This window comes from Lynx rufus, unplaced genomic scaffold (assembly GCF_022079265.1).
Source record: "Lynx rufus isolate CCGP_SWC_20201006 ecotype Redwood Valley unplaced genomic scaffold, mLynRuf1.p SCAF_2, whole genome shotgun sequence".
NCBI lineage: Eukaryota > Metazoa > Chordata > Mammalia > Carnivora > Felidae > Lynx > Lynx rufus.
Genome location: NW_025814834.1, coordinates 199,211,474 through 199,224,292, shown reverse-complemented (window position 1 = coordinate 199,224,292; position 12,819 = coordinate 199,211,474). Strand labels below are relative to the sequence as shown.

Here is a 12,819-nt window from a genome sequence, read left to right as displayed (position 1 = left end):
CAGCCAAAGGCAATAGACTGAGGAAAGTTTCCTAAAGCAATTAATCAAATGTCAGGGAAAACAAATTTCTTCTGGAAATATAATTATGGGAATGGTAAATGGAGAATGATAGCTATATACAAAGACAAGGAACACTTTTAATCAAAATAAAGGGGAGATGGCTTCCTTGTATATTTTCTGGAGCCCATAAAAACTCCACTGGAGAGAAGTTAATTTCATGTAAAATAATAAACTTGCATCCAAGTAACAGTAAACTATCCATACCAGGAAGAGTCCTACCAGGTCCACAACAAGGTACACAAAGAAACCAGACCAGAAAAAAAAAACAAAAAAAAAAAACACAGAAATATAGAGTAGAAAGAACAACTCAAGGGGAGAGTGAAAAGCAACTACAGTGTAGCCATCCAATCAGAAAAAAAAACAAACAGTAAACTCTGAAAAGATGGAGACAAAATCAACAATTTAGGGGCACTTGGGTGGCTCAGTTGGTTGAGCATCCGACTCTTGATTTCCGCTGTCATGATCTTATGGTCGTGAGATGGAGCCCTGTGTTGGGGCTCTGTGCTGAGCGTGAAATCTGCTTAAGAGTCTTTTTCTCTCTCCCTGTCCCTCTCCCCAACCCACTCATGCTCTCTCTCAAAAAATTAGATATAGATAGATAGATAGATAGATAGATAGATAGATAGATAGAATCAACCAACAGTTTATCACAATCCTGAGAGAGGGCAAAGATGGGGGACATTCCTGGGAAACTATAATACTCCTCCTTTCTCTGAGCTAGTGAGAATTATAGTCAAAGAGTAAGAAACTTCCATGTTCCAAAGAAACGAGAAAATTTAAGAAGAAAGATTCACTCATGAAGTTTTCATCCATGAAAATCCCAGGGAAAACTGAAACTGATAATGATTCCGATCATTAGAAGAAAAAAAGTAGTAGCTGAGTCCCTGCTTCTAATTCCCGACATACACACCACTTTACCACCGCTACGTCTCCGGACAGAGCGCTGAGCGAACCCCAACCCTGCCCGTGTGTCCCCAACATCCCCTCTGCCTTCACCAGCGTCTCAACACACCTCTCCCTGAGCCTCCCAACTTGAAGGACTCCGGACGCCCCCAGCCTTCGACCGCCATCGCCAACACCACCGCGATGCCCCGTCGTGTTGCGTCCTGTTGCGAACTGGAGGCGGTGGGCGCCTCGCCTGGCTCAGAACTTGAGTCCTTAACAAAGATTCTCATTACCGAACTTTGTTCTCAGCGAGGGCAAGTGGCTCATCACTGCCAGACCGAGGCCAACACCTTCCCCTCAGATAGGGCAGAGGGAGTTCAGAGCCCAAAGGCTGAGGGTTCGCATCAGACGCACCCCGGGGCTCGAGGCACCGCCCAGCACAAACACAGCTGCGGCTCACCTGCTGGCTGGGCCTGCCCTGCGACTGTTCCTCCAGCCACGCACGGGCTGCTTCTGGGGCTTTCGGTGTCGCTCCCCCCACACACAGCACCTTGACATTTCAGATTTCCGTCCCTTTTCTCCTCGCTCCTCCCTAGCCTGGACTTGCCCTCCCGCCAAGCCTTGGGCACGTGCTCTCGCATGCCCCCCCGCCCAGCCCAGCTTTCCACGGCTCTTCCCCACGCTGCGCTCTGGGGGCAGGGACCAGTCTTCGTCCTCCCCGCGCTGGCGCCTGGCACAGAGCGGGCACCAGGTCAGTGTACCAGGCCAGGCACTCGCTCAGTAAAAGGTGGTGGAATGAATGAATAAGAAGTGAAGGAAAATGGAAGGCGGGCTGGATAATCCAAGTTTGACTGGCCGGAGTGGTTAGTTCAAGTTGAACACAACAACAACTTACTAGTATTTTACTGGCTTTAATTCTTATCAAACAAAACTGTCTCTTGTAAAATTACACCTACTGAAGCCTGGTTGATGAAAAGAGTGTTTGAAACCAACAGCCTTATTAACAAAACACACTTGATCTACTATAAATTTACAAAATTAATCACACAGCTCATGCTTGCCATGCACAGAAAGGCAGCCACAAGCACCAAAGGAAACCGTAAAAGAAAACTAAAGACTGACAAATGTACACGATTCATACTACACGTGCCACGGAGAAACGTCGAACACCAAGAGAAAAGTTAAAGGGGAAACTTACAATTACCTGCTGGTCTGAGGGAATAAATTCAAGAGCTTTCTGGATAACACGGCAGCCATACATCTGCAGTGCCAATGACAGGACGTGGCCTCGAATGCGTTCTGCCAACGCCAGCTTCTGTTCAAGGCTGCCAAACTAGACATAATGTGTGGGTGAACACCATTACTTAGGTAGAAGGAAAGAAACCAGAGAAGGCAAAGCATCCATTATTCTGTATCAACCACTGGCATAACCTCTTTTAGCTCTGTCACTAGGATTAATGAACTAAACCTTTTTGTTCAAAAAAAAATCTTTGTTTCTTCAAGGCAAGAGTTCTCAGCCTCTGACTGCAAGGAACCCTCTTTAATGTTGAAAAGCTTCTCACATACCCAGCAACAGCAGTTTCACTACTAATACCCGCTAAACAAATATGGAATTCCTCAAAGCTGCCATTAATCCACTATTAAGTGAATTTATACTCCTATTAATTATAAGAGCATTTATACCTATTTACTCTAAAAATAGTAATACACGTGGGAAACATTGTTTATTGGAACTTTCGACAGTGTATAGGAAAGACTCAAGCACTTCTTGGAGCAAAGCTATGGCACTCAGGTGTCCAAGGCCCGTGGATTAGAAAGTTCCTCTTTCATCTACTGGAAACTTAACATAGGGGCATCCTGTTTTGAAGTAGGGTTCTACATCACTCTAAGAATTGAAATGTTCTATTTACACAAGGCAACGGAGTCTGGGGGCACATTAGTTGAAGCAAGAGGTCAGGCTGCACAAGTGCCAAAACTCTTCCTAGAATGATCTCCCATTGCTGGCCTTTTATTTTCATCTGAACGGCACAATCATGCGAGTGAAGGAGACTTTATATATAATCAGCTTCCCAAACCCACTCATTCCCCACACAAGGGAACTACGGACCAGGGATGTTGTCTGAGCCAGGACGTTCTCTGGCTCGTCCCAAGTCATACAGCTATAATCCACTGTTCATTCGGCCACCTCTACCTGCATATTAACCTCTAGAGGTGGAGAGCTCTACATTTTTAGATCTGTGACAAAAGGGTCACAGAGTGAAAGCTGTTCTAAAATCAATAATGTAAGTCATTTTAAGTTGATTCCTTAGTGTATCGCTAACGAATCACTAACAAAAAAACTTAAGTCTTTATGAGAAAAGTTGGGAAGACAAAGGCTATGAGCCATTTTTTTTTAATCTTCATACAAACTGCATAAAACAAGATGCATAAAATTTACAAATTTCTTTTGATTGGGGAAGGTAATGTCCACTTCCGGCATTTTTCTCTGTACCAGACTCTTCTCAATGTTTCATTCCCTTCTGGATTTAGGACTTGGAATTGTTGGTATCAGTGTACCTGCCTTTCTGACACCAGTTTAGTGGTGGAAACAGACTTTAATCCAAAACTCTATTAATCCTTTCCAAAAACAACGGTAACAAGAGTGGATGTTATTCACAACAATAGAAGTAAATAAGAAACCAAAGCTGAAGGATCAGCTAAAAAGAAGCGTTTAATAATCTTTAGAACTACAGTTTAAAATAAAAAAACACTACAGTCGACATTCAAAGATAACTCTCTAGGAATTCTAGAAACAAAAATTCATTTTTGGAGCACGTGAATGGCTCAGTCAGTTAAGTGTCCAACTCCTGATTTCGGCTCAGGTCATGGGTCTCACGATTCGTGGGTTCGAGCCCCACATCGGGTTCCGTGCCAACAACGTGGAGCCTGCTTGGGATTCTCTCTCTCCCTCTCTCTCTGCCCCTCCCCTGCTCATGTTCTTGTTCTCTGTCTTTCAAAATTAAATAAACTAATTTTTTTCATCTTTTAGAACACTTTATCATGATCCTACTAAAATATCTTACAAAGATTATTTCCTCTAAAAATGACACGTTTAGCGAAATGATTATAACAATCAGAAGTAACGTGCTAGTTTCTAAATGGGGACAGCAGTTCTCCAAACACATTTTTAAAACAGACTGGCACATCTGTTTGGGTATTTAAATGATATACTGCTGCCGTATCGTTTAAATGGAGAAACATTTAAAAGCTCTTCAAAAAGACCACACACGCTTCATTTTGAGGACTGGAATGGGACCGCCATTCTAAAAACAGCTAATGAAAATCAAAATGCTCTGGAGATTCTCTAACGTCAAAGGATAGAAGGAACAAAGGCTTACTTCAAAGAACTTCTGAATGACGTAATTTCCGAACACATCCACCATTAGCTGGTAAGCGGCCTGGAGGATTTCATTGAAGACAAGCTGGCGTTCAGCTGGTGTGGCTCGCTCTAGTTTTAGCTGAATGAATCTGAAGTACAAAAGAAATGGCAATCCTAGCATCTCAGGAAGACTTGGGGAAATAAGGATTAGCTCAATTTACATAATGTATCGGTTCTGAAACTGTGTGTGCATACACGGGCACACACACACAAGTGTCATTTAAATGAATTACTTGAAGGGCGCCTGGGTGGCTCAGTTGGTTAAGTGTCCGACTCTTGATTTCGGCTCAGGTCATGCATGATCTCACGGTTCTTGGGTTCGAGGCCCAACATCGTGCTCCTTGCTGACAGTGGGGGGAGCCTGCTTGGGATTCTCGCTCTCCCCCCCGCCCTTCCTCTGCCCCTTGCTCTCTCCCTCTCAAAATAAACTGAAACAAGGAGGGGGTCAGGAAAAGAGAGGGGGTTGAAGGTGGACAGAACACAGGGAGAACCCTACCTGACTTTTTCCTTTAGAAACGAGTCCCACATCAATAAACTGAGAGCTTACAGCCCTTACTGTCTTCTTTAAACTCATGCTAATACAAAGCAGTAGTCAGTCATGACGCGGAAGAGTTGTTATTTATGCCTGCAAATGTCTTCTGAAGTAGTAACTACTCAGTTTTCATTTTTCAGGTTCAGGTGACTATGTAAGAAAAACCATGTTGTCTCTCAACCTGGTCTATAGGATCCAAATACATGAAATCGCCCAGTCGCAAGATGGCAGAACTCAAAGAGGAGGTGGATTCTTTAGAAGCTGTTTCAGTGGGCACAGAGAGCAAGAAAGAGACATGGAGACAAATGGGAAGGAAGGACGGATGAGGTCACCATAATTAGGCTTTTTCCCCAGGACCAGGGTGGTCCCTTTCTGTGAAGCCCACTGGAACAGCCAAACAGGGAGAAGTAAACTCTGTGTTTTATACGGCAGCTTCCTTCTTCCCTCTCACCTCTATGCAGACTCTCTCACGTCTACAGAGCGGAACAACAAAGAAAAATGGTGGAGCTATCTTACTCCTGAGCAGGAGAAATCCAAACTTATATGTGAATAATGTCTCTTTAAGAACTAGACTCTTAACAGTGATTAAAATCGCAAAAGTGTGGGGACGCCAAGTGTCCAGCTCTTGATTTCAATTCAGGTCACGATCTCATGGTTCATGAGTTCAAGCCCTGCATCGGGCTCCACCCTCACAGCTCAGAGCCTGCTTAGGATTCTTTCTCTCCCTCTCGCTCTGCCCCTCCCCCATGGACTTCCTCTCAAAATATATAAACTTAAAAAAACAAACAGTAGCAAAAGCATGCATATATCTTCGTGTTAGTGTTTCTGTTCCTTAAATTACAGATCATCTGTGAGGTTCCCATGAATTCGGAACACCACAATAAGGTAAAAAGGTTTGTTTTCAGCATGTGATCCAGATTACTAAACGGCTCTTTTCAATCACCCGGACATCTAGTGATTCTCACATCTACCTCCCTCTGAAATACATAATGGGAAGCACACAAAAAGGCAAAGTTTCGATTGCTTTACGGCAAATTTACTAGCGTCTACCTTATCTGAGGCACGGAATTTAAGGCATTAAGATTTCAGTTACCTTAAGTGCCAAAGCCAAGTCCTCACCTGGACCCATGCTGGTCTTGGGAAAACTCCATTATATGCCCGGCAATCTCCCGCAGTTGTAAATTGGGGTACCGGTTATTTCGAAAATCTTCCAGAAGCCTGCTCCTGCCAGAGGGCATGACATCAGACATTCCATATCGCAACCGGGAGGAAGAAAACAGGGTGCTGCTGGGGCTGAAGAGACTGGAGGCACTGCTCGCGCTGCGGTACTTGGCTTCAGCGCCTGGAGCAGCAGAGATGTATCTTCCACTGCCATTTGTGAGTCCTCCTGTTGGTTACAGAACAGGAGAACTCAAGACTCGCTCTTAAGGAATTCTGTTTATGAGAGGAAAAAGCATCCCACACATGAAAGCCTGCATCATTTCTGATTTTGCTTCAATTCTGTTGCTTTCATGTTAAGATTCAATTCCATTCATGCCAGTTTTTATAAGGCCAACTCACCAAAGTAGAAAGAAATTTCTACTCAGTACAAAGACTGAGAGGGGGACGCTTTTGTCCACCGACAGCGCACTGCTAACGATAGACAGTGCAGCCCCTCGTGAGTAAAACGACCGGGGAAGTGCCTGCCCTGTGAACCAGCACCTGAGCACCAGAAATCCGAAAACACAACGCACAGAGACCTCAGTGGTTTTCTGCTCTGAGCTCTGGGGAGACTCCTGCCATCAGTGGAATGATCCCACTCCCACCGGAAACCCTTCCTCTAAAAAGGAAAAGGAAAAAAGAAAACAAACCAGAGTACCCAGACTGGTCTGTTTTATATAAAGAGCCTCCCGAAAAGCTTTCAAAGAATGGTTTTGCCACTAAACAGAAATCTGAAAATCACTAAGGCACCCCAGGCCGAGGAGGAGACACAAGGAGTCGGAAAAAAGGACATATGCTTCGCAATGGAAGGTTTTCAAGTTCTGCATCCGGAACGGGCAGCTCTTAGCACCTTCCAGTGGGGCACAGGCTGAAATGACTGCGACAGCGACAACTCTCCTGCCACTGATACTGTGGTTTGAACTGGCAACACGGGAATAATAACTGTGAAGCCCTAGAGATAAAATAAAGACCAAAGGCTTATCAAAATGTAAAGCAGACTAATAAATTATTATGAGTAAAATAATAGAAAATAAATAAATAAATAAATAAATAAATAAATAAATAAATAAATAAATAAATATGAGTATATTTTTTTCAATATTCTTACTGGTTGTTTCTTAACTTTAGACTACACTATAAAAAAAGATGGGTTAAAAAAAAAAAAAAAGCCCTTTTTGTGTGTCATTTTACCTCACTCCTTTCAAACCAAAAGGCAAAGTAGGTAAGAAACACCATAAAAGTCACAAAGAACACAGAGGAAAAACAACTCAGGATCCATGAGAAAAGTCACGCAGCGTGAACTGTCCATTAACATCTTCACGAGATGTTAACGAACGTCTGCTCTGGAGTTTAATGGCAGCTACAAAAAGATAACCAGCTTGGATTTCCCCACAGAATTCCAGGGCTCAGCTTCAAAGGCCTGGATCCCACAGAAAGTAACAGGACCAAAAGGAAAAGGCTTGATGTTACAATCTGTGAAACATTTACTGAGCATCTGTCCGATGCTAGGCACTACGCTAGAAGTGTTTCATACACACTTTCCACTGAATTCTCACTGTTATTTTCGACAAGGAGTTTTAAACTACCATGTATGTACCAGATGACTAAGGTGAAATGCTCACCCAAAGATACAAAACCCAAGATGATCATGGCTAGAATGTTACAGAACTCGACTCTAGAATAAGTGCCCTTGCAGCCATGTGAGACTCATTTTCAGACTCAGTTATATCAAGTTTTCTTGTTCTAAAGGACTCTTTAAGGAAAGAAAAGAGAGAAGGTTTATAAGAATAGAGAAGGGTAAGCAGCCACACATGGCTGTTCTTTATTCCATTTCGGAAACAATTCTTTCTTCCCTGTCCTGAGACTGGGGAGAAATGGGCAAAGAGGTGAAAATCAAGTTAAGTCAGTGGCAGTCCTACAGAGTGTGGGAACAGCAAGGAACATGCTTCAGAAGAAAGAATGGCATACACAGAATTCTGAAAATAATTTAGAGATATTTTAGGAACCTGGTCACTAACAAAGGTACTTAGGGGAAAATAGTAAGTCAACAGAGAAACAGAACCAATCTCCTAAAAAAGCCATCCAGATATGGATGACAAGTATAAGGAAACCTGAACGGTAACTGGCAAATTGCAATTAACGCAGAGTGGATGGCCTCCAGAGTTAAAACTGGAAGAGGACCCAGTCAGAGGGGAACCCCCACAAATCTTCGATCTCTGAGAGGCCAACCAGGTTCCACAATAAATATGAGGGAAAAATGTTCTCAGGCTTAATTAAGTAAAGGGAAAAGAAACAATTTTGAAATAGGCCAGAGCACTCTGTTCTTAAGCAGGCCTGACCTCTGGGGAAACTGGTTAACCAGAGCATAATATGCTGGGTTATCAGAGACCGACTGACCTAGGAAAGAGAAATATACAACTCCAGCTTATTCAAACCATCCTGTCCCACCAAAAAGGGGAGAAAAAAACTGAGAAGCCCTTGTGAAGTTGGAGATCACTAAAAGAGCCCCAACCACAGGACTACAGAACACTCCCCTCCCCCAACAGCTCACAACATTACCAAAAGCCTATTTATAGCAGTCCTGTTTACCTAGCACATCATACCCAGCTCTCAAGAAAAAATTACAAGACATACAAAAAGTCAAACAACACAATGTAAAGAGAAAGAGTAGGCATCAGAGACATACAAGGCAGGGATACTAAAGTTACCAGACTGGGAATTTTTTTTTTTCCCCAGAATGGGAATTTAAAACAACCACAATGAATCTGCCATGGGCTCTAACAGATAAAGTAGGCAGCATCCACGAACAGATGGGCAACGCAAGCAGAGATGGAAATCCTAAGAACCAAAAAGAGATGTTAGCAATAAAAAACGCTGTGACCAAAATGAAGAATTCTTTGATGGGCTTGTTAGTAGACGAGGCACAGATGAGGGAAGAATCTCTGGGCTAGAGGAAGTATCAACAGAATCCCCAAAAACCTAAAAGTAAAGAGAATAAAGACTCAGAAAACCAGAATCAAATTATCTGAGGAAAATTACAAAAGGTGTAACATACACATAATGGGAAGATCAGAAGGAGAAGAAAAAGAAACAGAAAAAATATCAGGAACAACAACCACCAAGAATTTCTCCAAATTAACGTCAGACACCAAGCCACGGATCTAGGAACTTGGCAAACACTAAACAGGATAAATGCCCCCAAAACTACACCTCCACACATCATCTTCAAGTTATAGAAAATCAAAGATAAAGGGGGGGGAAACACTGAAAGAAGCCAGAGTGGGGGGAAACACCTTACCTAAAAAGGAACAGAGATAATTACATCTCACTCCGCCTCAAAAAGCACACAGGTAAGAATAGAGTGGAGTAAAATATGTAAAGTTCTGAGAGAAGAAAAGCCACAAATCTAGAACTCCATATCCTGCAAAATTGTGCTTCACAAGAGCAAAGGAGAAATAGACTTTCTCGGGCAAACAAACACTGAGGGAATTGGCTGCCAGCAGATCTACCCTGCAAGAAATCTTTAAAAAAAAAAAAAAAAAAAAAAAAAAAAAAAAAAAAGGTTCTTTGGAGAAGAGTAAAAATAAGTTCTTTGGAGAGAAGTAAAGAATAATATAGGTCAGAAACTGATCTATATAAAGAAAGGAAGAGCATCAAAAAAGGAATAGGTGAAGGTAACAAAAACTTTCATTTCTATTCTTAGTTGATAACAGCCTGTTCAAAATAATAATAGCGACAATGCATTCAGTGAACGCTTATGCTTAGATATGTGAAATGCTGGGTATGCTCATATGTAAGTGAAATGAGTAACAGCACTGAAACAAGGGACAGAAGAAAGGAACTGGGATTTTATTATTGTAAGGTACTCACAGTACATGTCAAGTGGTATAACCTTATTTGAAAGTGAGCCTGTATCAGTTATAGATGACAGAAAAAGGGTGGAAGACAACACAGGAACAAAGAACAAAGGCAACAAATAGAAAACAGAAACAAATATCGGAGATATTGATCCAACTGTATCAATAATCCCTTTGAATGTCAAAGGTCTAACAGCAGCAATTAAGATTGTCAGAGTAGGTCAAAAAAGCATGACCCAGCTAGATGTCGTCTACAAGAAATCGACTTTAAAAATGAAGACGCATACAGAGAAAAAGTAAATGGATGGAAAAACTACACTGCGCTAAACTAAATTAGTGCGTACTTCAGTTGTTTTCTACAAGTATATGAAAAGGTTTTCTGCCAGCAGCCATCTAGTTTTCCACCCTCTTGCTATCTGGAATGTTCTCTTCCATTTGCTTTTTGTACTCACACATCTAATACTGTGATCTAATCTACTGTGATCTAATTCTACTGGGTAAAACCCCGCCTTCTTCACCTTTAAAGAAAAATTCCCAAGGCCCCCAACATCTAGCTCTGGGTTTAATACAGGCAAGGCAACACCACTCACCAAAATGTTTATAAGTTCTCCCCAACCAAACCACTCCCTAATACTAATACCACAGCCAGCTAGCCCTAAATTAAAATAAGCCTAAAATGAATTATCTTCAGTGCATATGACTGAGTCCAAAATAAGTTAATTTTCACATGGTTAATTTTACAGAAGACGAGTCACTTTCAAAGAACTAAGTGAGCAATCACAAAACACTCCATTACCTTTTAGAATGGAGAAGCATGAAAAGGCACACCCATGACTAGTAAACAATCTGAAATTAGTACGAGTGACTGAACAATAAATTAGAAACATCTCTTGCAGTTCAGGCAGGGACAGAGAAAACCATCTTGTGTTTGAACTTTGCTTTTCTTAAAGGACTAAGTACCTACAACCCTGAATTTAAAGAATAGCAAGAATTCATTTTAAGAAGATAGGAATTCTATCATGGCATAATACTAAACGCTTGTATTTTTTTGCCCTGGACAGATAGATCATGAACTTTTGAGCTCACTTTTGCTGCATCTCAACACTGTGGGAATCAACAAGCACAGTACTCCTCTTCCAGGGCACCTGAAAAGGCTGGGAGTTGTCAACCGTGTACATTATAATAAACCACATCTGCTACTTCTCGATGCCTGGAGTTTAAAAGTGGCACAATCTGGGATTATGGAGAAAACCGTAAGCATGAAGAAGCAGCTTAGGAAATGCAGAGACGGGTGTAGAATGGAGACGTCTACGGGTAGGCAGGACATGAAACTATTTAGGTAAGAATCAGACCTTTGCGGCACTCATCTCCACATGCCTTACTTTTTCTCGCTGAGGTAGAGATGAAATTTATTAGAGATGAATGCTTTAGGTACCAGCGAGAGCCTAAAGGCTTCATCTTACCCACACGGAAGCCACAAATGAGGATTGTAAGTCTAACTGTTAATAATATTATCAAAAGCAATATTAATAATTACAAAAGCAGTATTTTAAAATTGAGAAATATAACACATGCTAAGACAAACTAAATATTTTCAACATCTGACTTGCTCGGGGTCATAAAAAACTTATGTACATTACTAAACACACATATACACCTATGCACATTTATGGATGGGAGAGATGGGAGGGAGAGACAGAGAGAAACGGGTGGGAGATTTTACTTAAGACATTTCCACCCTATGCCAACAAATTTGACAACTCAGGTGGAACAAATTCCTAGAAAGTCACAAATTACCAAAACTGACTCAAGAAGAAATGGAAAGTCTGACCCTGTAAGACCTAAATAGAAACTGAGCTAGTAAGCTAGTAATAGAGCTCCTTCCCACAAGTACAAGTAAACACCCAGGCCAGGATGGTTTCAGTGTTGACTTTTATCAAAAGTTTAAAGAAATAATATCAGTACTCCACAAATTCTTCCAGAAAACAGAGGGGGGTGGTACATTTTCTAACCTATGTTATAAGGTCAATATCACCATGATAACAAGTCAAACAAAGAAAGGAAAATGACAGATATCCTTCATGAACATAGATGCAAAACTCCTCAACAAAAATATTAACCAACTCCAACATGACCAAGTGGAGTTTATCCCTGCAATGCCAGCGTGGATTAACATCCAAAAATTATTAATGTGGCATACAGTATTCACAGAATAAAAGATAAAAACCACATAATCATCAATAAACATAGAAAAAGCATTTAACAAAACCCAAAACCCATTCATAGCAGAACTCTTAAACTCAGAACAGAAGTTAACCTGATAAGGGACATCTATGGAAAACATACAATGATCATACTTAAGAGGAAAAGAGTAACACTTCATCCTCACGATCAGGAACAAGGCAAGGATGTGTGCTCTCATCTACTGTATTTAACACAGTGCTGGAGGTTCTAGACGATCACACAAGAAAAGGAAATAAAAGTCATCCAGACTAGAAAACTCTTGTTTGTTTGTCTGTTTATTGGGAAACTCTTTATTCACAAGTGACATGACCCTATATATAGAGTATTGTAAGGAATCCATCCAAATCTATTACGGCTAATTAATAAATATGGCAAGTGCGCAGAATACAAGATCAATATACAAAAATCAACTGCATTTCTATAAACAAGCGGCAAACAATCCAAAACCAAACCTAGAATACAATTTCATTCACAATACCGTAAGAAAAATAGAATCTGTAGAAACAAATTTAACAAAAGACACGTAAGACCTGTTCACTGAAAACTTCAAAACTTTACTGGGGAAACTGGTGCACACAAAAAGATGAACTTCCACCTCGGACAATATCACAAAATTAACTCAA

General features: G+C 41.3%; 1 protein-coding gene and 1 non-coding gene across 12 annotated transcripts in view; both read right to left on the bottom strand.

Annotated features, from left to right (window-relative positions):
• Window positions 1-12,819, bottom strand: part of PUM1 (pumilio RNA binding family member 1) — a 133,654-nt gene that overhangs the window by 15,726 nt on the left and 105,109 nt on the right. For 8 of the 11 annotated variants that reach the window (XM_047086016.1, XM_047086011.1, XM_047086018.1 and 5 more), the window contains 3 exons: window positions 6,015-6,282; window positions 4,323-4,452; window positions 2,144-2,278 (listed from right to left, as the gene is read on the bottom strand). In XM_047086016.1, the coding sequence (XP_046941972.1) occupies window positions 2,144-2,278; window positions 4,323-4,452; window positions 6,015-6,282 (533 nt within the window). The remainder of the gene's footprint in view (window positions 1-2,143; window positions 2,279-4,322; window positions 4,453-6,014; window positions 6,283-12,819) is intronic. The other 3 variants (XM_047086017.1, XM_047086012.1, XM_047086013.1) reach the window with 1 other exon arrangement.
• Window positions 1,198-1,282, bottom strand: LOC124516813 (small nucleolar RNA SNORD103/SNORD85). Its single transcript, XR_006963202.1, has one exon. It is a non-coding gene; the product is annotated as a small nucleolar RNA SNORD103/SNORD85 (small nucleolar RNA).